We start from the raw sequence: 27,244 nt of genomic DNA, 5'->3' as shown, positions 1-27,244 counted from the left end.
GCCCAATAGGTGGCAGTTTTGAACAGGCTTGTAAATGGTTTTCTTCCGCCTTCCAGGAGGATGTGCAGAGTTTGCTGAAAACCTTGCAGCTGAGCACTAGACAACTTCACCACATATGTGGCCATTCCAAGGTAAAGAAGGCTACAAAAAAGGTGTTGGCTTCTAATTTAGTACAATCTGGTCAATCTGCTTTAAGTTCTCTATCAGAGTATGCTCAGTCTTCCCATTTCAGTGATTATTTGTAATGAATTGCAAATCCAGCAAAAGGCTGGGAATCTCCAGGTTGTCCTCCAGCTATTCTTGCTTTATCCATTCCTGTCCATGCATAATAAGAAGGGTCCGGCTAACGTTTTTTATAAGCTAATTGCTATTAGCCTGTAAGTCTGACCTTTATTATTATAGACATATCACAACCACAGGTATATTCTTCTGGAAGGCTAAATTGTCATCATCTGTTTTGCTACTCCTGATATTGTTTTTTGTTGTTGTTTTGTTGTTGTTGTTGTAAAATAGTAGTAGTAGTAGTAGTAGTAGTAGTAGTAGTAATATAATATTCAACCCTGATCAACTTAAGAAGGTTATATTTATGGCAGCAGACCCTTTCCTGCTCCCCTGTGCCCCACTGCCAGTCCTGTTGCCTACAACTTGTTCCTTGATCTTACACTTGTCCTTTTAGAGTTAGCAACTGGGAGAGAAGGGGAGGTAGAAGACAAACTTCAGAAGAAGGAGCAAGTTTGTCGAAAGGCAACAAGCTACAATATCAATAGCACTCTTAAGTTTATAATATACATTTTACAATCTTTATACTATTTAGTTATAACAACCATATTGAAGGTCGTTATTTCCATCATAGCAGAGACAGGGAGATAAAACCTTGCTGAATGCCATTCAGTGCATTCATAAAACAGGGTTTGAATTCAGATTTCCTATATCCCAAACCAACTGAACAATCATGATTAAATACAGAAAAAGATAAGGATTGTTAATTTCCTTCTGTGCATTTCTTCCATGTGTAGATTCATCAAGACACAGGACTCACCAGCCATGTACCGCTACTGAAGAAATCCCTTGAGCTCTTTGTTTACCGAGTGAAAGCGATGCTGGCTCTCAATCATTGTCAGGAAGCTTTCTGGGTGGGCGTCCTCAAAAACAGGGATCTGCAGGTGAGAATATATATGTGTACAGCACTACTTGGTTTCTTGTGAATGGCTCATTGACTGAGCTTGGTGGAATTTGAATGGACATCATTATTCAAGTATTAGCAGAGTAAATAACATTTAAATACATGGAAGATCATAACTTTTATGTTATCAGATGTCTTTTTAGAAAGCTGAGTGAACACTAAGCAAGCTCTGTACGGTGAAGAAATGGTAAAGTTAAAATTGTTGGAACTAGATGAGCCATGTGCAACTGCAACGTTATATTGATCTGGGTTCCTCTTCTCTCATCCATGGTGCAGATAGCGTCATAGTGTCTAGTTGTTGCTAACTTGAATGATTTATTTCGATGGAGATCATCTGAAAGGGCCTCTGAACTCAAAGAAATTAATTTTCAGTACTGGCTTTTGGAAGCCAGTTTGCTGACAGTGTGATTATCCTCTTCAATTGAATGATATACGGGTAACAGTGACACACACAGTATTTAAGTGAAATAGAATAAGAAATAAGCCCTTTCTTAAATTAAAAGTATTTGTGCCGAGTCCTTCCAGTAGAATGTTTGAAGCAGCTCATAACACACCTTCAAAATACAGGTAGGTAGCCGTGTTGGTCTGACACAGTCGAAATAAATAAAAAAATTGTCCAGAACAAACTTAGTTGGTCTCCAAGGTGCTACTGGACAATTTTTTTCTTCTTCTTCAAAATACAGTCTGTGACAAATGCAAGAACAGCTAAAAAGGGGCAGGGGCAGCAACCAAAAGAGCTTTAAAACCAAATAGTCATATGCCAGGAGTCAAATGCTTGTCTAAAACAAAAGATCTTCACAGACTAGCAGAAAGCCAGTCAAGAGAGAGGAGAGTTCCATTTTGGAGTGGCATCATAAGTTTATTGTGTCCATTTTAGGGAGAAGAGATTCTTTCACAGGCATCTCAAGCTAGCAAGATGGAGGAGGAGATTTCCAAGCTTCCTACAGAGGTAATTGTCTAAAGCACCTATTGTGGTTGTTGTTGTTTTTATGATCATTATATTCTTCAGTAGGGGAAGGGTCAAGATTATCATTCTGTTTCTGGTACAGGAAATGCACAATGATAAGATGTCTTCACTCTTGTTGTAATCTGAGCTGTGCCACTGTTGCTTCTTTCTCACTAACATCTTTTGCATGAAATGAGCTGCAGTCTGTAGGCTCGAGGGGGGGTAGGCTGACCAATGGGCATAATCCGGTTAGCCTAATGAGATAAGATTAAGATGGAAATGGCACTCTGAACCATTCCTTTCTTGGACATGGAAAGGCAGCAATTTGCACATTGGTGAAACCTACCCCTAACTTTACATATATGCTAATAAGGTTTAAACTGGTGGTGAGAGGCCAAGAAATACAGTGGTGCCCCGCAAGACGGAAAACTCGCTAGACGAAAGAGTTTTCCGTTTTGTAGGTGCTTCGCAAAACGAATTTCCTATGGGCTTGCTTTGAAAGACGGCAATGTCTTGCGAGTTCCTGCTGGTTCCCCCCCCCCCTTTTTCTAAGCCGCTTATCAGCTGATCCGATCAGCAGATAAGCCGCTAATAGGGCTAATCCGCTAATCTGTCAATGGGCTTGCTTCGCAAGACGAAAAAACCGCTAGACGAAGAGAATCACAGAACGGATTCTTTTCGTCTTGCGAGGCACCACTGTATTTGGGGTTGTGGTGGCTAGCTCAATGAAAATGCTTATAGATAATGTGCATACATCTGTATCCCTTAATCTTCACCGCTTGTGCATCAGTGCCATGATTTTTTTTCCCCAGGAGGAGGAGGAGGAAGGGGAAGATTCAGAGAATGAAGATGGGATGGATATCAAAGACAGTGATGAAGACAGCTCTGATTAGCATGGGCTATACTGGCTTAATTCTTCATGGCATAATTACTGGAACTAGCAAATTAAAGGAAGCAAATATTGAATGGATTGTGTGTCCAGAACACCTGTGCTTCAGTGAGCTTATGTGGATCTCTAGAAAGATTTGCACCTTGAAAATCAAAGCACTTTTCTCCTTGCATCCAGATCCGTCTCCCTTTTTCTCTCTCATATGCCTTGCTCTCTGTCCATCCCTAAATATTCTCCACCCGTTATATGTAAAAACAAAACATACAACTTTTCATTTGAGTCATGAATCAAGATTTGAAATGTTTGATTAAACATTTGAAAAAATACTAGAATGTTCATTTTGGTTGCTTTCGTCTCATGAAAATATTTCATTGCTCGTTTGTATAGTGTTCTAGCCTGTTGTGTTGTTTGTAGTGCTACATGCAGAAATATGTATTAAGATCTTTGGAGTTTCATTCACAAATTTACTAAATAAAGTAGAAATCCTAACTGTTGCGTGCTGTGGCAAGTGTTTAAAGGGGCTAATCATGTCCATGTCTACACATTGAAAAAATATAAATATTGCTATCCTGAATTGCCCAACTAGCTTTAGTCTTTCAAGTATTGCTGTTATCTCTATTTAATATGAAATACATGTAGCTTTCCAGAGCGTAAGAAAATGTTAAGTAAGCAGAGAATCAATCATGCCCCAAATTTCATCAATTAGTTGGGAAGGAAAGCAAATATATGTCTCTTGTTTGTGTAACTTTTTATCTTACAGGGGTGTTAACTGGGGTTTGAATATGTCTTTAAGGTGTGGGATTTGCATTTTAAATTTGGGCAGTCCTGCTTTTTAAAGTCCCTTAGGCCTTTAACTATAATGCTTGATTTTAAATGCTTTATCATAGGGGCACAGCAGTTTCTTCCCTCATAATGGCTATGAAGGAAGGAGTTTTTGCGTCCTAAGCTTTCAAGTTCAGAGAAGCATTAATTCCACAGTGTAAAAGTAATACGCAATGCTGCCATATTGGCTTCTGCAGCTACACATCAAAGCTATGAAAAAGAAGAAAATCTGGTAAACCACAACATCAGGAAAGATAAGTATTGTAGCCAAAAGAGTGTGTTCTTAGCCCTTTTCTTAATAAGAAAAGCATAAGAAGCACAAATATGTTCAAATTTGACTTCCCATGATTTATAAGCGTAAGATTCTCTTGCTATCTCCCTCTTGCAGGCTTTTGGTATGGTAGACCTGACTTTCCTTAATCTAAAAAAGCCCCTCACTACTGGGCCTCAGAAGAGAAATACAAGCAAAAGATTGAACCCACAACAAACCCAAATGCCAACTCTGTCTCTGCATCTGCTCAGCAAGCCTAGACTTGCCGCAGTGCGCAGACTCGCCGGTTTGGGGAGGGCGGGGCCCAGGGAAGGACGGCGCACGCGCATTGCGACCTTGGGCCTGCTCCTGCGAGACAGGAAAAAGCAAGCCTGGGGAGACGGGGCTGCGTCTTGTGCGCAAGCGCAGCAGCGTCCGTGGCCGGGGAGGGGGTGGTCTGCTCCCAGCTGTCGGTCATGTCGGTGCAGGAGGACCCGGTTCAGCGCGAGATCCACCAGGACTGGGCCAACCGCGAGTACATCGAGGTGATCACCAGCTCCATCAAGAAGATCGCGGACTTCCTCAATTCCTTCGGTACAGAAGCCGCCGCCCTGGCCTCCTTCCTTCCCTGTGGGGGTCGCGATCCCTGCCAAGCGGGGCGGGGGGGTGTCTGGCTGGGGGCGCTGCTTGCCCACCTTTACTTTCCCTTTTCTCCTCCTGCAGACATGTCCTGCCGCTCGCGCCTGGCCACGCTCAACGAGAAGCTGACGGCGCTGGAGAGGCGGATCGAATACATCGAGGCCCGGGTAAGGGCGGCGGCGGCGGCTCCTTAGCATGGGGGACCCCGGAAGGCGATGACCCCCATTGCCTGGCTGGCTGCACCCGCGGCCGACTTGGCTTCGGGGATTCTGCTGCCACGACCCCCTGCTCCCTTTTGCAGGCTTCCTCCAGGCACGGAAGCCAGGCTTGCTTTTGCCCTCCCTGGAGGTTGAGAGGAACCAAAGTGGTCAGGCAGCAGGTTGGGCGCAGGGATGTAAGAAGCCGCCAAATGCTGAGTCAGATCTGGACCATCCAGCTTCGTATGACCTGTGCTGATGGGCAAGTGGCTCTGCAGGGTTTCAGTTAAGGAATCTTGCCAGCGCTAACTGGATATGCCTGCAGTGGAACCGCTGCAACTTAGCTATGGCCCTTGTGTGCTTGAATGATTCATAAATAAGGCACCTCATGGGTCATCTAGTTCAACCCCCTGCACTGCAAAGGCCCTCCAGTCAGCTTCTGCCTTTCCTCCCAAACCTTCCTGTACATAGAAAACTAGCATATAAGGGAGAAGGCAGACACATTGTGATACAAGCCTTTTTTGTTGTTGCCTGGAGCCTTCTTCATCACACACATCTGGCCCACACATTCCACCCAGAAAAATCCACTACACTTAACGCTGTATTTGATTTTAAGTTATCATATTAGGGGAAAGTACATGTATTATTTATATATTTCATAACATGTATACATTGCTTGATTTTTTTTTTAAGCAGTTTACAAAAGTGCTACCAGAGTGGCATGACGTAGGTTATTGATGCTCTTTTCTGAAATTTTGGTTGGCATAGTGAAGGTATTGACTTAACATGGATTTGGGATTGTTTCATATGGGTCAGCCCAGCTACTTTTGCTTTATTTTTAGATTTTAAGGCGTTATGTGATCAAGTGTGCACACAAAAAATAATAATATCTATACTCCTGCACCAATACTACATATAAGTTTCCTAAAGAAACTTAGGAATATCCTCTTCCCCCTTCCCCTCCCAGGAAACCACATTGCAAGGCAAGCAAGCTCTCTTCTTTCTTTTGACAGGTAACAAAAGGTGAAACGCTGACATAGGGTGGCAGAGGCTGGCAGGGAGCCAACCTGGAAAAAAATGTGCAGCTGTTTACGAAGCTGACGATCAGACATCAAGTTTCTTCATTTCTTAATATGGATGGGAGTTACGCTCGTCTCTGCCCCTTGGGAAGTTGCATCCCCCGTTTGGAGCCTGTGACTTTGTGCGGGTGATTTCCACCTGAAATGGCTAAATTGTACAAGAGCATGTTTAATTATGTGGTTTTTATACAAGCCGATTTATGCGCTTGCAAAGCTCTCTTTAACAGAATCTTTATGAAACCAAATCTTCATTTCTGGGAACACAATGATGGTGGTGATGTTGTTTTTTAACAGTTGAAACAGACCAGGATGTTGGGACTGTGCATAGTGGGCAGTTTCAATATACACAGTAAGAGCATCCTGTGGCTGACTTTTGCTGCTGGAAGGTATCAGTTCATTTCGCTGCGGTTGTCCAACAGAATAAATGTGCAGTGTGTTTTGGGGGCAGGGGGAGACTTATCATGTGCCAAGGGTGGGGGGCTTAGTTTTCTAAGTATTTTGTATTCTCTGATGTAACTTGGGGTATCTTTTTTTCCATTTGTGTTTCAACAATAAAACCTCCTATGCTTAACAAGTCTGGTCAGTCTGCAGCTAGAATTTGAGATGGGTGTGCATAAGGGATATTGCCCATCCAATGCCAGAATAGTGTGAGTGTCCAAGAAAATATTGGTGGACACTTGCAGCTCCCCAGTGTATCCATAGATAAACATTTTAAATGTTTGTGTAAATTTATTTCTATTTTAATATTGTGGAATTCAGTGTTGTGCTAGGAGATTGACCTGTCACTGCAAGCACTTCTGCTCGCCCAGTGGAACAATATCCCCCATGTGCTGTTCTGGGGGTTCTTCCGACCCGAGTGCATGTGGAGGAGGTGTTGCGGGGATGCAGAGAGAGAAGAGGGTAGCCCCACTGTGCTAGTGGGAGAATCTGTTCTGGCTACTACCAGTAGGACCAGGTAGTTCGATTTGGCTCAGTTGCTGTGAACTTGATGGTGAGCACTGGGTAATAAATCAAATGAACAACTAATAATAAAAAATAGATATAAATAGTACAGTGGTGCCTCGCAAGACGAAAAGAATCCGTTCTGTGATTCTCTTCGTCTAGCGGTTTTTTCGTCTTGCAAAGCAAGCCCATTGACGGATTAGCGGATTAGCGCTATTAGCGGCTTATCTGCTGATCGGATCAGCTGATAAGCGGTTTAGCGGCTTAGAAAAAGGGGGGGGAGGAAAAAAAACCGCAGGAACTCGCAAGGCATTGTCGTCTTGCGAAGCAAGCCCATAGGAAATTCGTTTTGCGAAGCACCTCCAAAACGGAAAACTCTTTTGTCTAGCGAGTTTTCCATCTTGTGAGGCATTCGTCTTGCGGGGCACCACTGTATACTGCTTAGATGCCTATTTTGGCCTAAGTTATATATTAGTTAATTTTAAAATAACAGTAGGCACTGAAAGCTGGGGCAAACCACCATTTATTCACCATGCCACAAACTCTGAGCCATGTCAAAGCTATCCATGCCTCTAGAGCAGTGTTTCCCAACCGGTGTTCCGCGGCACACTAGTGTGCCGTGAGACACCGGCTGGTGTGCCGTGGGAGGGAGGCGGGCGAGTCGGGCGCCTAGGAGAGAACAAAACCAAGTGAGCAGCGCGCGAGAGGGAAGCGACCCGAAAAAGAAGCGCGTTCGGAGTCCGGAGGCACTTTTGGGGCTGCGTACGAAGGGAGGGGGGGCACGGACGGCGGAAGGGGGCGGGGCGCGGTTGCAGAAACCCGCCAATGCTTCCACCTCATTGGGAAAGGGAAGGGGTTGGGCCACCTAAAACTCTCCGCCGGGGCCACATCCTGCCTCCCAGCCCCCTTTCCTCCACCCACGGAGGGAGGGATGTTTTTAACACCCCCCCCCCCCGCTCACAACCCTTTGGTAGCGTTTCTCCAATCTGAGGCGAGCGCCCGCCGACGCCCCCTTCCCCTGCTCAGTCGCGCAAAAACCGAAGTCTCCTCCCTACCCCTTATTCCCTCAAACCCCGTTTCCATAAGGGGGGGGGAATAACCCCTTCCGTCGCGCGCAAAGCCCAGCTCCCTCCGCCCTTCGCGGTCTCCTCAGCACTTCAGCCAGCCGTTTACACTCTCGGAGCCACTGGGCAAAACTCGCTCTCAGAAGCGCGCGCGCGCGGAGAGAAAGAGAGAGGGAAACAAAGTTAACTTGTGGGGAGAGAGAAAGAGCGAGCGGGAGCTAACTTGTGTCCAAAGGCAGATACAAAGTAGCCCCCCCCCGCCCCGAAGGCGACCTCTCTTGCTCTGCTCCTCTGGGGTGGGGAAACCAACTCCACCACGCGGAGCAGCCCCGAGGCGGGGAATTTCGCCCCTTCGTAATGTATGCATGTAAATGAGGCGGGCGCAAGGGGTGGGCGCGGAGAGGAACTCGCGCCTCTGAGGCCGCCGCCTCCTTCTCCTCCTCCTCCGCCCCCCCCTCAAACCCAGGCGGCGGCGGCGGCAGGAGGCAGCAGCGGCAATAACAGAAGCAGCTGCGCTGACAACAACACGTGTTCGCTCGGGCACCATGGAATTCGAGGAGCTGGGGATTCGGGAGGAGTGCGGCGTGTTCGGGTGCATCACCTCCGGCCTGTGGCCCACGGAGCTGGACGTGCCCCATGTGATCACGCTGGGGCTAGTGGGGCTGCAGCACAGGTAGGGGACACGGTCTGGGGAAGCGGGGGGAGGGTGGGTTGCTTGCGAGACAGCGGAGGAGGAGGAGGCCGGCATGTCCGGGCAGCAGCAGCAACAGCAGCAGCAGCAACTCCCGGCGACGGCTCCTCCTCCGCCCGCTATCGCCGCCGCCTCAGCTGCCGCCGTCCCTCAGTCCCTCGCTCTGCTGCCTCCTCCCACCCCGGCAAGGGGAATGGAAAAAACTTTCACTTTTGTGCGTCCCTCCCGGCGTGACGCTGCGCGCTGACGTCACGGGGCGGGGCTTTAATGGTAGTGTGCCGCGAGATTTTTTTCCGGTAAACAGGTGTGCCGTTGCCCAAAAACGTTTGGGAAACACTGCTCTAGAGGAGGGATGAGGAACTGGTGGCCCTCCAGATATTCTTGGGCTCCCAATTCCCGTCAGCCCCAGTCAGCATGGCCAGTGGGCAAGGAGGAAGGGAGTTTTAAGTACAACATGAGGCAGCTCTTGGGTGTAACTAGGGAAAAGGCCCTGCTCCAGGTCTCCTGAGTTGAGGCTGAGTAAAGGTTTCAGCTTATCCTAGCTAGACATGTTAAAAAAAAAATAAAAAAAATGTCCAGTAGCACCCTAGAGACCAACTAAATTTGTTCTCTCTAAGGTGCTACTGGACAATTTTTTAATTTTTTATTTATTTTGATTGTGTCAGACCAACACGGCCACCTACCTGAACCTAGACATGTTGTTGGCCATGGTGCAGCCACTGTTTTTCCTCTGGTAGCCTGAATGGAAACAGGAAGAGGAGCTTCCAGTCAGCCTTTCAGCTGCCCCTCATACAACCAGCTACATTTTATTTCAAATTGGTGTTGATTCTAATTTCTACAAATGTGCATCACATAACACCCCACCTTGGCCACCCAGTTTCCCAAAAAGAAAGTGGGAAACACATAAAGAGATAAAATAAAATAAAGGGGGAAAGTCTGCATGGAAGGAAAAGGCACTGGTCAATCCTGGATGAATGAAGATTAAGAAAACTGCATTTTATTTCAGAATAGGAATCAGAACAATGGTTCTCAGAAACAAAGACACTGATTCAGTGATACTAAATTCCTCATGATGACAAGAAGTCATAGAATGTTTTCTGAAATGCAAGCAATTCATTGATAATGACACAACCCATCATTAGAGTACAGTATTCTGTGCAAGTTGTGCCTTTCCCTTAGTGAAAGTACAAGGCTGGTGTAGCCAACACTGTCCTCTGGCTGTTGGACTACAATTCCAATCAGCCCCAGCCAGCAAGGTCAGGGGCAATGGGAGTTGTAGTCGAACAATATCTGGCAGAGGGGTACCCCAGGTTAAGCAGAAGTAAAGTCCAAGGTGAATATGTTATTTATAGACAAATAGGTGAGTGGTTGTTTTAAATGTTGCCTTTAATGCTGTAACCTGCCTGGGACTTTAGGGCAGAGGGTGGTAAATAACTAATTAAATAATTATTAAGTTGCATTTATTTTTTACCAGTTTTATTAAGTTGCCTTTTCAACAATAGACGTCCCCCTGAAAGAGTGCAGTTTCTATTTACGCTGAGCCCCAAATGGTCTGTGCCACCAACCGAAAATGCTCGCTGGCCTTGAAGAGAAATGGGGGGGGGGGCGCAACAACATACACACCACCCTTTGCCAACCTGTTGCCCTCCAGAAGTTTGGGTCTACAACTCCCATTACCCCAAACCAGCACACCAATGATAGCTGGGGGCTGATGGGAGTCGCAATGCATGCCATCTGGAGGGCACCAGGTTGGCGAAGGCTTCTATCCGCACTGCATATCCAGGCATGGCCAAACTTAGCCCTCCAGATGTTTTTTTGGGACTACAATTCCCATCACCCCCGACCACTGGTCCTGTTAGCTAGGGGTGATGGGAGTTGTAGTCCCAAAATATCTGGAGGGCCAAGTTTGGCCATGCCTGATATGCAATCGAAAGCCTGACTTAGGGCACCTCTCTCCCCCTCCCCCGCCGCCTGAGCCACGTCACTTTCACTTTCTCGCTCGGCTTCTTTATCCTGGACTGACTCCGGAGAGGTGAGTCTGCTGCCCATCGTCCTGTCCCCCCCGCCCCAAATGCCTCTGCAACGCCAGCCAGCCTTGCCTAGAGACGGCAACGAGTAGGTCGTGGGCGGCCAAAGGAGGCGCCATTAGGAGCTGGGAAGAAAGTTCCCCCTGGGTGGTGGCGGGAATGTGCTCGCCTTCCAGTCCGCCGGAGTGTTTCCGCCGGTGGGGCCAAGCCTGGCCGCACTGTGGGCGGGGGAAATGGGGCAACAGGGGCCACTTGAAACTGAATAAACGACGAGGCAGCTGTTTAATGCGACCCCCGCCCCGCTCGTGTCGCAATGGACGGGGTGGCGGGAGGGTCTCGCCTGACAAGCCCACAAGGCCGCCTGGCGGCTGGGCGGAATGGGAGGTGTTTTCCTGTAGGGGCGGAGAAGGGGAAGCTGAGAGGGACGGGCATTTGGTGAGAAAGACTTATTAGAAACCTTTTGTGAAGGAACAGATCAGGCAGGACCTGGCGGATGATAATGGCCGAAGCCGAGCTGTAGAGCGCGTCTGAAAAGCTGGGGGTGTTTTGCTCAGAAGGGCGAGCGGGGGAGAAAGGGTTGTGGGAAGAAACCAAACTTGTTTTTGAGTAGTAGGTGAATTCTTTCTAGTTCATTATGATCCCATCAATAATAATAATAATAATAATTTTATTATTTATACTCTGCCCATCCCGCTGGGTTTCCCCAGCCACTCTAGGCGGCTCCCAACAGAATATTAAAAACATGAGAAAACATCAAACATTAAAAGCTTCCCTTAACAGGGCTGCCTTCAGATGTCTTCTAAAAGTCAGATACTGTAGTTGTTTATTTCTTTGACATTCTTTAAGGATTTAAAGCAGTACCACGTCACTTTAAACCAGGGGTCAGCAAACTTTTTCAGCAGGGGGCCGGTCCACTGTCCCTCAGACCTTGTGGGGGTCCAGACTATATTTTGAAAATAAAAATAAAAATGAACGAATTCCTATGCCCCACAAATAACCCAGAGATGCGTTTTAAATAAAAGCACACATTCTACTCATGTAAAAACACCAGGCAGGCCCCACAAATAACCCAGCGATGCATTTTAAATAAAAGGATACATTCTACTTATGTAAAAACACGCTGATTCCTGGATCATGTGCGGGCCAGATTCAGAAGGCGATTGGGCCAGATTCGGTTTGCTCACCCATGCTTTAAACCAGGCATGTCCAACAAGGTCGATTTAATGTGGCCCCCATGGCAGTATATGCCCTGGGGTAAAATCCTAAAAAAAGCTCAACAGCTCTGGTCGGCCCTCATGCATGCTCACTTCATCAAATCTGGCCCTCTTTGAAAAAAGTTTGGGCACCCCTGATTTAAACAGTTGTGGCTTCCCCTAAAGAAGCCTGGGAACTGTAGTTTGTTATGGGTGCTTTTAGGAGATGCCTGTTCCCCAAACAGAACTACAATTCCCAGGGTTTGTTGGGAAAAGGAAGTAATTGTTAGAACTGCTCTGTGAACTGTAGCTCCATGAGGGGAACAGACGTCTCCTAACAATTCTCATCGCCCTTAACCGGCTATGCTTCCTTCCCAGGTTGCTTTGAGGGAAGGACTGACTTAAGTGGGATAATGCCTATTTAAAGGTGTGGTGCTGATGAGACCTCACTAGTGCTTGTTCCTAGAGGGCTGGGTCAAAAGCAAAAGCTTCCCAGCCTGCCACACATCTTGTGGACCCTTTAAACCCAATTTCGGGCAAAAACATCCTTGCTGCACGCTTCCACAGAACATAATTAATACAGTGGTATCTCAGGTTAAGTATTTGATTCGTTCTGGAGGTCCGTTCTTAACCTGAAACTGTTCTTAACCTGAAGCACCACTTTAGCTAATGGGGCCTCCTGCTGCCGCCGCACGATTTCTGTTCTCATCCTGAAGCAAAGTTCTTAACCCAAGGTATTATTTCTCGGTTAGCGGAGTCTGTAACCTGAAGCATATGTAACCCGAGGTACCACTGTAGTACAATCCTAACCACATCTTTCAGAAGCAAGTCCTACTTAATTAACTGAGACTTTGTCCCACATAAATGGGTTTGGATTGCAGATTTACATCCCTTGTTCAGGCAGTACAGTTCCAAAGTGGTTCTTGTTTTGGAAATATGCAGTGACAGATGTAAATACGGAGTGGATGGCTAGGTGGACTGCTTCCGTGTAATATGGGTACGGTAAAGACCCACTCATGGATCCTAAAGTCGGTATGCCATGTCAGTGTTATTCCCTTCCCTTCTGTCCACCCGGAAACCTACAAAATGTATTCCAGAGGCCTTTCTCGTGTGAGTTACTGCATGATGGGCAGGCGACATCTTTTCTTCTGGCACTTAAAATGGTTCTTTGCTTGCAGCCTGGCTGTGAGCTGGCGATGGAGTCAGGAGGAGGAGCAACAATGCAGGACTTCCTACTAGACGCCTTAGAGGATCTTGGCCAAGAAGATTTTGAGAAGTTTAAGTTTAAGTTGCGTACTGCAGCAGCTCCCGGGGGTAAGAATATTCCACTTGGACGGATGGAGAAGGCAACTCGGGAGAAGATGGTGGAGCTTCTGGTTGAGTTTTATGAGGAAGAGGCTGCTGCCCTGATGATAACTATTTTTGAAGACATTGGTCTCAAGTACAATGCTTCTAAACTCAGCAAGGGTATGGATTTGTACTCACCTAGATATAATGTGCTATATAATTGACTGCAGTTCAGTATAGCTAATAACCGCTTAGAGCAGGGCTCAGCAAACTTTTTCAGCAGGGGGCCAGTCCACTGTCCCTCAAACCTTGTGGGGGGCTGGACTATATTTTGATTTTTTTTTATACGTGAACAAATTCCTATGCCCCACAAATAACCCAGAGATGCATTTTAAATAAAAGCACAAATTCTACTCATGTAAAAACACCAGGCAGGCCCCACAAATAACCCAGAGATGCATTTTAAATAAAAGGACACATTCTACTCATGTAAGAACACGCTGATTCCAGGACTGTCCGCAGGCTGGATTTAGAAGGTGATTGGGCCGGATCCAGCCCCCGGGCCTTAGTTTGCCTACCCATGGCTTAGAGGCTGTTCACCCACCCCTAGCTCTGCTCACCTCACAATTTTACAAGTTCGCTGTATTTTTCAAAAGTGACTCCTTTCTGTGGAAGTTCTCTGGCACAAAACAAAAATTGCCATTGCAGGTAACAAGAGGCTGGAAGGGAAAAGGGGAGGAAAGGAAACAGCAGCCCTTCACACAAATCCTTTCCAGACTTGGGGTGACACATTTTTTCTTTTTTTTTTCTTTTTTACTGCTCTTCTGTGAAAATCTGGTATATATGAAAACTTGTTATTTCTAAAATAAAATGAAATAATTTGGAACGTGTGCACACAGGTGAACACATATCTCTGAGCAAGCCTACAGGTGGCCTAGATTTCCTGGCTTGGAGCCACACACACATATTTTAAAAATTATTTCTGACTGTTCTGTGTAAATCTGGTATATTTTAAAACTTGTATTTCAGTTTTTATTTTTTTACAAAAAATTAAAAGGTGCATGTAGGGGTAAACAAATACCTGCTTGCATTCCCACAAGGGACCTCAGGTATCCAGAACTTACCGTGGGCAGGAACGTACTAACTGAGGGGACAGGGACAGCAACATACAGTGCAGTACATCCCATCAAGCCCCACTGCTATTGAGGACTGGAAACATTGAGATAGATTTTAGAGGCATAAAATTGAAATTGCTCCTCTGTGGATGAAGGCATACATATACACACAGAGAAGATAATTACTCGTGTTCACATTAGTGCCCTGGTGTAGACACAGCCCAAGTGAAAATAATTCCTTTCTGACAGAAACCTTCCAAAATGTTCTCAGATAGCTGGGGGGGGGGGGGGCTTACTTTCCTCAAGCCATTCAACCAAGCAAAATGTTTTTAAACACCGTCAGTTTACTTTCATTTGCTAAAATCTGAAACTACATAGTAAAGGGAGGGAGAGACTTTTAAGCGCCAATAAGAAGGAGGAAATGAAAAGGAAGGAAAGAACTCTGATCAGATGGAGGGATGAGGCATGGTGGGCGCTGCATAAAATAGGGTTGGGATGGGCACATGGGGCTGCCACGCTGCAGGTTGCCCACCTGTGATGCAGATGATATAGAACTGAATTTCATTCCAAATGCTAGTTGACCTAAAGCCCCAAAGCCTGTCTCAAAGCTGGCCTGAACTCAGATTTTCAGGAAGGGGCTTGGTATGTACAGTGATCCTTTCAACTTTCCTATACATTATGAGCACCAGAGTTAAAAACCTACTGATCGCAATACAAAAATGTCTGACCAGTTATTTTATTTCTTTTTCAGAGGTTGGGAAGCAATTTCAAGGTATGTAAGCACCTCATCGTAAGCCATTGTAAGTTTTAGTTTAGAACTCAAGATAAGTGGCCCCCTTGTCATAACTTTTCGAAAGCAGCCTAGAGAGCCAAGAAGACTCTTGAGGCTCAGTAATTTGTAGAATATGTTTGAAGGAGAAAAGCAAACAAAATTGGATAACCACAGGATTGTGAGGCATAACTGCAGATATCAGGTAAGCATGGCCTCTGGAAGATGTAAGTATTTGCATCACTCTCTAATTTGGGAATATTGCACTGTACCAGTATTAAGAGGGGAGGGAGTGGTAATAGAGAGCTGGTGCTAGACAGAACAGGACTAGAGTTATTCTTCTAGCATTGCCGATGAGCTCTAAAATGGTCAGTGGTGATCAGCGTCTGGCCTCCCAAGAGATTGTTTGTGGCTCCCAAAGATTCCACCACATTTGAATTTTTTATTTTAAGTAAGCTTTCTTTAATTGCTCGCTCCTATGCCCCTCCTTTTCTTTTTTAATCTGTTTAGTTTCTGCTCCCACAGATATACCTGTGATGCCAAAAGGTTTTCTGTGTCCCCAAGCCCCTCCCTTCAAAGTTGACTTTTTATTTATTTTTTAAAATACTGATCACTCCCAGACATCCCCTGCTGTAACCTTTTGATGCCAAAAGGTTTTTCTGAAAACTTGTTCTTTCCAATGCTAATAAACAAAGACACAATTTGACCACACCCACTTTCCCCTCTGTGACTACAGACACTTTTTTACCAGCCGTGTGCACTTTGACATGCCCATGAGTCAGTACATTTTCATATATATCTTGTTTATGATGGGGGGAAATATAGATCCCATAAAGTAGAGCCAAAGTGAAAGAGATGTATGCTAGTTTAGGTTTTCCCCAACGATAGGAACAATTCAGAAACAGTTCAGGCAAACGGTATGCCTGATTCAGGGTATTTGAATGTTTTAATGTATTTTTAATAGTTTGTTGGAAGCCGCCCAGAGTGGCTGGGGAAACCCAGCCAGATGGGTGGGGTATAAATTATTATTATTCTTATTATTATTATTAACTCTGCAAACTTGCAAACACAGACCTTGGTAGTCTTGAGCAAAAGAAAAGTTACTTAACTCAGAGGGTCTGCATAGACAAGGGACCACTGGGAAATCAAGGGGGGCCTGGCATCAGGCAAGCATGTTGCAATGCCATGGCAGGTGGTTAATCCTTCTCTCTGTCTATACTAGATTACAAAAAAAAGTATGCTGAGAACGTGAAGGAAGAATACTTGCTAACAGAGGACAGAAACAGTCTCTTTGGTGAGAGCACCCCATTAAATGCCCGCTATATAGAGTTACTTATCATCAAAAAACACCGGCCTCAGAAGCAGAGGGAACATGAATTGGTTGCTACTGGCAGGCTGCACATGGACATCTTGGAAACCAACAGTTCAAATTATTCATCAACTGATATACAAAGCCTTTTTGAACCTGATGAATCGGGAATAGTCCCAAGAACTGTGGTGTTGCAAGGACCTGCTGGTATTGGTAAAACGATGACCGTGCAGAAGATTATGCTGGGCTGGGCTGCTGGGGAGCTGTACCAGGACGTCTTTGACTACGTGTTCTGTATTCGCTGCAGAGAACTAAGCCTTGCTGAAGATGCCAGCAGCCTGGCTGACCTTATTGTAGATCAGTGTCAAGACATGTATGCCCCAGTGAAAGGGATTTTAGCCCACCCTGAAAAGCTGCTTTTCATCATTGATGGCTTTGATGAGCTTTGTTGCTCCTTAGAGCTCATAGGAGACAGTTTCTGTGATGATCCTTATTCAAAGATGTCCATACAGGGTGTTCTGAGCAGCTTGTTGAGAAAGAAGCTTTTGCCCAAATCCTACCTGTTAATCACCACAAGACCTGGTGCTGCAGAGAGGCTGCATGGGTGCTTGAAGTTTCCGAGATTTGCTGAGATCCTTGGATTCACTGAGAAAGGTCGCCGTGAGTATTTTTTCAAGTTCTTTAAAGATGACCAGAAAGCCAACCTAGCACTGAGATTCATTGAAAATACCAGTGCAGTCTCCACCATCTGCTTCATCCCCATGGTGTGCTGGATCATCTGCTCTGTCATCAGAGTTGAACTGGAAACTGAAGACGAGATTGCAGACACCTTGGACACCACAACAAAAGTCTTTGTACAGTTTTCTCACAATCTTCTTAAGCATGATTCTGCGAAATGGAAGAACTCCTCTCTGAATGAGCTCGGAAGACTCTGTTCCTTGGCACGGGCTGGCATCCTGGGACAGAAAATCCTCTTTGAGGAGCAGGATCTCAAGGAGCATCATTTGGAGGTTTCTGCTCTTAAAGACCTCTTTCTAGACAGAAGAACATTCCAGAGGGGGGTTGGCCGGCACAACCTGTACAGTTTTCTCCATCTTTGCTTCCAGGAGTTTTTTGCTGCCATGTGGTATATTCTGCAGAAGGACTCAATGGAAGTTTCAGATAACAGTATGGGGGACTTGAAGACACTTTTAGCTGAGTGTGAGAAGCCAGGCAATGAGCATTTAACATTAACAGTATGCTTCGTATTTGGCCTGAGCAGTGAAAAGGTGCGCATCTTTCTTGAGCAGACTCTGCAGTGCAAGACATCTGACCTTGTGAAGCCTTTCTTGCTTCAGAGAGCAGAAGAAGTGGCGACTGAGGAGCCTCCTCGAAAACGTCATTGCCTGCTGAAGTTTTTCCACTGCCTGTTTGAGACCCAGGAAGCAGAATTTGCAAACCGTGTGATGCATCATTTCCAGAATATTAACCTTTCTGAGCAGATGCTCTCGGTGCTGGACTGCAGGGTTTTGGCGTTCTGCTTACAGCACAGTAAAATCAAGGATCACTCCATTGATCTAACATTTTGCAGGCTGAAGTCTTACCACATGAGAGCTTTGGCTCCAGGAATAAAAAACTGTACAACTTTAAAGTAAGTGATGCCATCATACTGTTTTTTTAGGAACAGCACATGCCAGGCATTTCAGGATTTGAGTGGAGAGTCTTTGAGTTGGGCACTGATTTGTTTTTCCCTTTGTTACTAGGATTACCTGTCAAAGGAAGACACTCCCAGACTCAAGCACACTGTGTTGTAGTGGTGGAATAGCCATGTATTCACTTCTTCACCATTTCTGAAACCATATGAAATCAATGTGGCAATATATGCCTTGTATAAATGCCTTGCTGTCAGTAACCATGGCTCAAAATCCCTTCCAGTCTCCATCTTTGGCTCAAAAGCTCATGCAGTCTCCTTGTCCCCCTGCCTAGAATAGTATGCACAAGAAGGCGAAAAGCCCCTGGTTTCCCTGGCTTGAAAATCCTAGACCAGCAAAGTCATGCATGTAGTTGGGAGATGCATACTGGGCTTGGAAAAATAAATGTTGATGGTGGTGTAACTAATGTATTCCTGGTCACCATTCTATTTCTCAATAGAAATTTTTAAATAAGGAAATAAAGGCTATATTCCCATACACACCTATGTGGGTGTAAATCTCCTTGAACTCAATAGGACCCTTCAGTAGCTATGCATAGGAGTGCATGGAAGGTGTGTTATTTTTCCGCTAAGTACACAGGTGCCAGCCTTCCCCATAAAAACTTTGTTCTGTTCTCTAACACCTAGAATTGGTTGGCACTGTGGTAAGAGTGCCCATCTGCTTGGCCGCTCTAGATTTTCACAGAACTCAAAAACCTGCAATTAGAAATCTCTGTGTGTTCAGTCAAAACAAATTTCACCATAGATTACAATGTGTATTACAGCTACATTTTAGTTTTGACAGAATTCTGGCTTGTGGTTGTTTTTGGACCAGAAACAGTACCGTGGTTGGAGAACAGAAGGAACGCATTGGGGAGCAATAAGTGTGTAGGGGCAAGGAAGGGAATAGAGCGTGGGATCCTTCTTTCCCATAGCACCCTCAGAAAGCCACTTCCTCATACACAAACTTTTAGTAATCCCTAATTTTCAAGTATTTCTCTGTAAATGGCTAGAAGCCTGCTCTTTTCATAAGGAAGTGGAGATTTCACACTTCTGTGTGAGCTATTAAGTTTCTACATTGGATGGTCCAGTTCCAACTATGCAGACCCACCTTCTTATATTCCTCCTAGATTTTGAAGAATCAGTCCTGAATCTTTTTTCATCTTTCTCATTCTCTCTCTTTCTCATTGTAGCTTTGGAAGTAACAAACTTGGAAACTCAGGAGTGCATGTTCTCTGTGCCACTCTGAAGGAACTAGACTGTAATGTGACTACTCTAAAGTAAGTAACAAGGGAGCAGAGACACATACAAAAAGTTGGGTGTATGTATGACGTCTTTGTGGGCTTCCAATGGGGTGCAGGGTCTCTGGGAGTCTGGGTGCAGCTAGCTGGCAGTGAGAGAGAAATTTCACAGTGGGAAGGGTTTTTAGGCACAAGTAGCCAGACACTGGTGCTGAGAGCAGGATGCAAAGACAGAGTAAGGTCTGGGAACAAGACCAACAGGATCAGGGACAGCTCCACATCAGCAGACAAGTTGTCTCCAGAAGATACAGAGCTCAACTCCTTATAATTTCCTCTTAATAACTCCTCAAGTCCCACTTCCAAGTAAAGTGGGGGGAGGAAAGCACTCTGGCTCAGTAGCTTCCTAGTATACCTTCTGGCACATAAGGCAATGAGGAAAGAGGAATGTTAGGTATTCCACATACTGACTATTCAACCTGGCAACTTGGCTTCGAGTTGCAAGTTAAATTCTGGAAGTAGACTGAATAATAGCTTGCTTGTAACTATATATTCCTTTGAGACTGTTCTCACCAAAGCTTTGAGGAAAGGATAATAGTGCTTAGACGTAGTGTGTGATCTGTCTATGACCTTGGGTCCATTTTGTCCCTGCCAGTCTTCATGAGAATTACCTCACAGATGCTTGCGCCCAAGAACTTTGCACTATTCTGAGCACCAGCCACACGCTCTGCACCCTAAACCTTCAAGACAACTCCTTCTCAGAGGTTTCTGTGCCTTTCATCCGCCACCTCATGGAGACCTGCCCCAGCCTGACTGATCTGTTGTAAGTGCTGATAAAGGGTGGGAGAGAGAACTAACCTTGCCTTCCAGGAAACTGATAGGATTGCTTTGCTGTTGTCGCTCCTGAGGCCAAAGAAGTGAAGTGGCAGGATGGGAGGAGTATTTTGACTGAATGGCAAAGGGTTAAGGGCAGGTTTCTCAGAGCATATCTGACCTTACAACTTGTCACCAGAAGAGTTTGCTCTTTATAAGCAGATTCCAACATAACAAATACACACATTTATGCTGACATCACACACACTTCCATCCAGAAACAGAGAGGGTGGTTAAAAGAAAAGGGAAATTGCTGTTTCCAGTTCCTTTACATGGGAATAAAATGGTTTGAGCACATGATGTAAGGCCAAAAGCTGAAGCCAGTAAAGCTTTCCATTCTGCTAGCACGCTCTCCTCCTGCTCTCATTTAGGTCCAACATAGAGATTGATAGTTGTGTAACCACCCAGTTCATCCCACCAGATTTGCTCCTGGCCAACTGAAGACATGCTACAGACTTGCCAGATTCAATTAAAGCTATGGTGTCTTGGACATAGGAAGAGAAGGAAGGAAGGAAGGAAGGAAGGAAGGAAGGAAGGAAGGAAGGAAAGAAAGAAAGAAAGAAAGAAAGAAAGAAAGAAAGAAAGAAAGAAGTTGTGATGATGATGCTTCTTGCTTGCCTCAAGGATACATTGCAGCCAAGCAAACACACTTGAGGGTGTGGAACAGTGTCAGTGAGGAAGAGGGAGAGAGGAAATACAACCTAAGTAAGGAGAGTCCTGAGGGTTGGAGGGCTGCATTCGGCTTTTGGGCTTGAGATTCCCTTCCCCTGCCTCAGTCACATATGTCGAGCTCCTGCATACCCTTAAAAATATCCTCACTTCATTACCTTAAGTTAAATCACTGGATCCTTCCTCTCTCTGCTGCTCACTTCATATCATAGGATATGAAGACAGAAGGTAGCATTGCAGCCCACTCATAAAAACTGCAGCTTCAGATCCTGGTACAGTGGTACCTCAGGTTAAGTACATAATTCATTCCGGAGGTCCGTTCTTAACCTGAAACTGTTCTTAACCTGAAGCACCACTGAAGGAATGGGTTTCTGTGTAGCAAGTTTAAAACTGACTCAACCCCCCCCCCCTTTTTGTTCTTTCAAAAGAGAGCATTTTAAAATGCATAAAACTTGAGCTGTTGAGCAAAAGCATAATAAGGACACAATTGCATCAACAAGCTCTCTCCTTTATCAGTCACTGGGAGGGATGACCCTGACTCTTTAGGGGAACAAAGAAAACACGTCAATACTTTATCTTATGTGCTCACCACAAAATATGTGGGGACCGATGTCCGGGGAAAATGCCAAAAGCGTGTTCCCGGAGATCATGACCTCTTCCAAGATCAGAGTAGGAACAGGAATATTCTTTTATGGTCAGGAGTGCAGGAAGGAAATCCCTTTTATGGTTAAGAGTGCCGGAGCAGGAACACCTGTGATGTCAACCTGCGTGTACAAGCTGACGTGGCTGGGGAAGGGGGAGAGGTGCCTGGAGGATATATATACTGCATTAAATTTGTCATTTCTTTGGACTTGCTGTGGACTAGATCACGCAAGTGCCTTCTGCTATCCGGAGAGCAGAATAAACTCTTTCTTTGAACCAACTCAGTGTCATTTGACTTCCTTCCTCCTGCCCCAGAGCAATGCAGACCCAATCGGTGAACTCCAATAAGGCTACACCACTTTAGCTAATGGGGCCTCCTGCTGCCGCTGCGCCACCGGAGCACAATTTCTGTTCTCATCCTGAAGCAAAGTTCTTAACCCGAGGTACTTTTCTGGGTTAGCGGGGTCTGTAACCTGAAGTGTACGTAACCTGAAGTGTATGTAACCCGAGGTACCACTGTATTCATTTTTACTCATTTCTGGTTATCTTTCCTTTTCTTCCAGGTTGGGTAGTAATGGATTTGGTGAAAAAGGAAGGAAACGCTTGAAACAGCAAGAGAAGAAGTTAACTAAGTCAGGACGTCCTTTTTTGTTGTGGCTGTGACACATTCTAATTTGTATGCTCTGGATCAACAGCAGTCATGTTACCAAAGGGCAGCATTGTACTGAATCAGGTAAACGTGCTTGTAGCTGCAGGATGGGAGTTCTAGAGCTGAACATTTTTTTAAAAGAAAGAAAGGCAGCTTTAAGGCTCAGATGCAAAGCTGCCAACTTTAGTTGTTGAAATTGCTTCCCAAACAGGAAGGATGAAATGAGCAGTCATTGGATTAAAAAAGTAAGCACTTTGATCAGCTATCTGATTTTTTTTTTTTAGTATTTTCTTACTCAACCTAGCAGCCTTGTTTTAATTTCACTTTAATTTGTATACCACCTTTCTATATTGAGCTACAGAAGGCAGTTTACAAGTTGAAGAAACAACAAAATTAAACAACACCGATCACACATCTTATTAACGATCCAATCCAACACAAATAAGGCAAATAAAAAAATATGGCTTAAAATCAGTAACTTATATCCAATAAAGTAATATTCAACAGTCCCATTAGAATATAATAGTACCCTATAAAATTAAATTTCAAAATACCAACAAATAACAATTAAATAGAAATCCACTATCAACAATTACAATAAATCATTATTTAAATTATAAAGATAACAGCAAAATTACAATACATAAGATACCGCAATACATAAAAATTCTTGTAAAAAGATCAAATTGAGCAGCAGGGGCACATAGTTTATGAAATTATTAAAAGATCCCCCCCTCCCCAGGTCACACAAAGCTCCTCTCTTCCAGCTGCTTTTGCTGTTCTTAAAGCAAAGGCTGTTGAGAAAGGCTGTTGCTCAGCTGGACGTGATTAAGGGCAGGCAAAATGAGGCTCTTTTGCTGTTCTTCACACTTCCCAGCCAAAGGAGCTGACAAGATGCTGAGGCAGTTGTAGTTGTTAAAATGAGATGAAGAAGCAATGTGTTATGGCTACTCACATCTCCATGAGTGGATAGAAACTAAATATTCTCATAGCTTTATTACAAGTCCTGCAATTTTTGTCCACTAATGTGAAAGTTGGCAACCATGTTATGGTATCTTCTAAGGTTGCCATATTTTGAAGATCAAAAAAAGGACACATTTGCCAACTTCTACTTTATAACTTTGGATCGCTATGACGACACTTATTTTACATTCCCACGAAAAAGAGGATGTGTCCTGGAAAAAGAGGACATATGGCAACCCTACAACAAATCCAGGTCCTGTTCAAACCCTAGTCAAAATAATTTGCAGAGCTGTATATTGATAGATAGTAACAGTGAGTGTATTACATAGAGGGGATGAATCAGGAAGGGGTTTGCATGGAATCCTCCTGCACTGTGTGGCCACTGTGGGAACAGGATTCAGGACTAGATGGGCTATTGGCTTTATCCAGGAGGACTTTTCTATGGTCCTCCAAGAACATGGTCTGTTAACTTGTAGAAACCATACACCAGGCATCCCCAAACTCGGCCTTCCAGATGTTCTGGGACTACAATTCCCATCATCCCTGACTACTGGTCCTGGTAGCTAGGGATGATGGAGTTGTAGTCCCAAAACAGCTGGAGGGCTGTGTTTGGGGATGCCTGCCATAGATCATTTTCACATGTACCATTATCAACTCAGGTATCACACACCCTCATTCCTTAATATAAATAAATAACATATTTGTGCAAATACAGAACCTTACATTTATCTCTGCTGAAATTCATTGTTGGTTTTTTAGTAGTTCTCCGCCCTGTCATGAAAATCTCAGTTCCTTTTTCAGTCTTCTAAGGTCTTAGCTACCCTTTACAGCTTGGCATTATCTGCTAATTTTTATGAACATCCCTTCTTTCATGCATGTCATTTGCCTCCTTCATATTTTTTTTCTGTGTATTTTATTTAATGCTTATTTGTGGATTTTAATAGTACTAATATAATGACTCTAAATATAAAATAAGTAGAGCATATCCATGAAAATAAATGGCAAAATGTCACATTAAAACTAAGAAAAAGTGCACTGTTATTTATTTATTTATTTCATTTATGAGTTGCTTCCCATGAAACATCCTGAAGTGATTAACAATAAAAGCATCCGACAATAAAACCATATTTCAACATTTTAAAATCCCAGCTCAGGTACAGATTGGGATAAGAATTAACCTTCCCCCGCCCGTAAGTGACACATTTCAGTCAAAGTAAAGCATTTTTAGTGGGAGAGTTAAGAAAATGTTTAAATCGCTTTTACTGAAATCAGTGGGATGTGTGTTGTTGTGTGCCTAGTCTTCTTTCCCCTTATTACTAACTCATAAAGAGAAACATGGGAAGTGAGGTGGAAGGCGGGGCGGGAAGTGTTTTGCATTGCCATCAGAACATAGGACGATTTCAGCCTAAAGTGGCTTCAAGGAGATGAAGGTCCATAGCCTGGGTGCTACCCCTGATAATGCCTAGTCATCTGTACTTGCCATTCTTCCACTCAGATGGTGCCTTTAGAAAAGCATCCCCAGCAAACGTTTGCATTTCTTCTAAACGTGGCAGCAACAGTGTGGCTTTTAATTAAAAGCAGATGTAACATTTTATTGTGCTTCCCTGGGGATTTTTGTTCTCAGAAAGTGTTGGGTCATGATTGTTGGGTCATATTAAACATCCATCATAAAAGAGACAGCCCCAATGTGCTTATGGAATGTTGCAATTGTGCTCAGCAGAAAGACACTAAAACAGCTTTCAATTTGAATTACACAACTGAAACACAGGTGCCTTCATTTCCCCTTAGTTATGGCCTTAGGAAGTGATTCATGGCGTCCAGCTGAAGAGATAGCAGGAGTACCTGCTTGCAGGGGCATAGGAAGGGGGGTGCAGGGTGTGTGGCTCACCCCGGGTGTCATCCTTGAGGGGGGTGACAAAATGGCACACCACGGGGGTCAGCAGTTACCATGGGGCCTGGCCTGCAGCATGCCCAAGCCATGCATCATTCCTGGGCATAGCTGTCAACTTTCAGATTTGAAAATAAGGGATCAGCAGCCTCACCTGTCCCAGGGACAGTCTACGGGATATCTAACAATCTGGGATAGCAGCGGGAAGCAGCAGGAAACGGCGCTGGAATAAGGTAATTTCCCGCAAAAAAAGGGGAAGGTTGACAGCTATGCTCCTGGGAGTGATGTGGCTCAGGGCCCTGCGCTGCCTGAAATGGCAGCATGGGGCTTGTGTCCACCAGGCAAACTCCATGGGCAGCTCACCACGCCACCCCCCTGGGCGGATTGCCAAAACCGCCCCAGTGCATGGATTGCCCTGCCCCCACTGCTTCGGGTGCCGGAGCAGCTAGCTACACCCTTGCCTGCTTGATGGTGCTAGTATCTCTGGGAAATGAATGGGACATATTGAGCAGCCCATTTTGCATGGAAGGTACCCATTTGCTCAATAGCAGAGGAGCCCCTCTTGGTAGTTCAACTTTTTCAGAATTTTCAGGGGGTGGCTTGAGAGAAGGCATTCTCTGTGGCAGCCCCTAATTTGCAGGCTTCCCTTACCACAGAGATGTGTCTGGCACCTTCATTATACAGTTTCCATTGTAGGCTGATGATGTAACTCTTTATTCTGGCCTTCAGTTACCATAAATATTTTTAGGAAGCACCTTACTCTTATGACCGCAATTTGTTTTAAGTTTTTTAATACCATGGGAGCAGTTGTGCTATTCTGATTGTTCCATCGGTCCAAGCATTTTTGTTTGTATCCTTTGTTAAAGAAGAATACAGGGCACAGATTGCTAATAGAGTACTGTCCGTACTCTTCTGTGGTTCCCCAAAGAAAGGAGAGACGTGGTGGCAGCAGGTGACTCTCTATGGAAGGGGACAGAGGCAGCAGCGTGCAGGGGGATGACTCATGATTTCAGTTTTGTTTACACAAATGCACAGAGTATTGGAAACAAGCAAGAAGAACTTGAGCTCATAATACAGGATACAAATGTGACTTAACAGGCATTATTGAAACCTGATGGGATAATACTCATGACTGGAATGTAGAAATTGAGAGGACAACCTGTTCAAAAGGAAAAGATCAAACAGGAAGGGGGGAGGAGTAGCATTATAAGTAAAGGATGTGTACACTTGTGAAGAGGTCCATGACTTGGAGCATGGAAAGCAGATTGAGAGCATCTGGGTAAAAATTGTAGAAGAGGGAAACAACAGTGACCTTACTGAGGACTTGGATAATGTCTTCCTAGAGCATATTGCCAGACATTCAAAAAGATGAGATACAGTTGTCATGGGAAACTTCAACTACCCCAATATCTGCTGGAACTCAAACTCTGCCAATGATGTAAGGTCAAACAAGTTCCTCCATTGCCTCAATTTCATTTTCCAGAAGGTGGAAGAAGCAACAAAGGGGGGGGGGTTATCTCTCTTGGACCTGGTCCTCACCAAAAGGGAGGAACTGATCAATAAAGTGAAAGTACAAGGAAACCTGGGAGGAAGTGATCATGTCCTCCTCTGTTTCATGATACAGAGGCAAAGGAAAGCTGAGTGTAGTTGGACACGCACTCTAGGCTTTAAGAAGACTGATTTCAAAAACCCGAAGGAACTACTGTGTGACATCCAATGGTAAAATATACTCAAAGAGAAGGAAGTTCAAGATGGATAGGAGTTTCTTAAAGGTAAAATATTGAAGGCACCATTCCAACAAAAAATTAAAGTGTGAGGCATCTAAAGAAACTGGTGTGGCTGCAGAAGGAGCTTTCAGATGAGCTTCAGGTATAAAATGGAAGAAAGGAGAAATTACGAAGGATACATGAGTAGTCAACAGTTGCAGGGGGGAAGTCACGTGGGCCAAAGCTCAGAATTAACTCAGGCTTGCAAGAGAAGTTAAAAAGGATTTTAAAAATGTTTCTTCAGCTGGATGGCCCTCAGAGTCCCTTTCAAGTCTACAATTCTATGACTATGTTTTTACCAGTGTATCGGTTTGGTATAAGTTAAAGAATAAATTCACCTTGCTTTTGTCTCCTCATACTTCCTTATTTTACAATGAAATCATCTCACATGCAGACGACATGCTCAGTGATCTTACATCTTTGTATAAAGCAGAACTAGACTGAATAAAAAACAACAACAACTAGGCAGCGGGTTTAAATACTAT

At 44.7% G+C, this 27,244-nt stretch overlaps 3 protein-coding genes across 11 annotated transcripts in view; all 3 read left to right on the top strand.

Annotated features, from left to right (window-relative positions):
- The window catches only part of FANCD2 (FA complementation group D2), a 40,894-nt gene extending 37,387 nt beyond the window's left edge, over positions 1 to 3,507 (top strand). Inside the window, exons 42-45 of the mRNA XM_083488640.1 lie at positions 57 to 131; positions 1,017 to 1,163; positions 2,061 to 2,132; positions 2,942 to 3,507. Of these exons, the coding sequence (XP_083344766.1) occupies positions 57 to 131; positions 1,017 to 1,163; positions 2,061 to 2,132; positions 2,942 to 3,022 (375 nt within the window). The 3' untranslated portion in view covers positions 3,023 to 3,507. The remainder of the gene's footprint in view (positions 1 to 56; positions 132 to 1,016; positions 1,164 to 2,060; positions 2,133 to 2,941) is intronic.
- Positions 3,508 to 4,445: 938 nt separating this feature from the next.
- On the top strand, positions 4,446 to 6,579 carry BRK1 (BRICK1 subunit of SCAR/WAVE actin nucleating complex). Its single transcript, XM_083488821.1, has 3 exons — positions 4,446 to 4,684; positions 4,814 to 4,896; positions 5,940 to 6,579. The coding sequence occupies exons 1-3, from the start codon at positions 4,567 to 4,569 to the stop codon at positions 5,964 to 5,966; spliced, it is 228 nt and encodes a 75-aa protein (XP_083344947.1). The 5' UTR covers positions 4,446 to 4,566; the 3' UTR covers positions 5,967 to 6,579.
- A 3,957-nt stretch (positions 6,580 to 10,536) lies between these two features.
- Positions 10,537 to 27,241, top strand: LOC310699957 (NACHT, LRR and PYD domains-containing protein 3-like). Of its 9 annotated transcripts, none has more exons than XR_014522329.1 (8): positions 10,826 to 11,164; positions 13,101 to 13,389; positions 15,076 to 15,096; positions 16,316 to 18,032; positions 19,265 to 19,351; positions 19,965 to 20,132; positions 22,057 to 22,226; positions 26,618 to 27,241. XR_014522329.1 is itself a non-coding variant. In XM_083488686.1 (7 exons), exons 2-7 carry the CDS (start codon positions 13,119 to 13,121, stop codon positions 22,154 to 22,156), a joined length of 2,364 nt encoding a protein of 787 aa, XP_083344812.1. In that variant the 5' UTR covers positions 10,537 to 10,734; positions 13,101 to 13,118; the 3' UTR covers positions 22,157 to 22,400. The 9 variants fall into 9 exon arrangements, 5 of the variants coding, with proteins under 5 accessions (XP_083344812.1, XP_083344810.1, XP_083344811.1 ...); XR_014522330.1 differs by lacking the exon at positions 26,618 to 27,241 and adding an exon at positions 22,504 to 24,697 and having other exon boundaries at positions 22,057 to 22,387; XR_014522332.1 differs by lacking the exon at positions 26,618 to 27,241 and adding an exon at positions 20,604 to 20,887 and having other exon boundaries at positions 22,057 to 22,400.
- Positions 27,242 to 27,244: the final 3 nt, after the last annotated feature.

Source organism: Podarcis liolepis, assembly GCF_965112155.1.
Source record: "Podarcis liolepis genome assembly, chromosome: 2".
NCBI classification, from domain to species: domain Eukaryota; kingdom Metazoa; phylum Chordata; class Lepidosauria; order Squamata; family Lacertidae; genus Podarcis; species Podarcis liolepis.
Note: the sequence above shows the minus strand (reverse complement) of the source record. Positions and strands in the feature narration are given on the sequence as shown.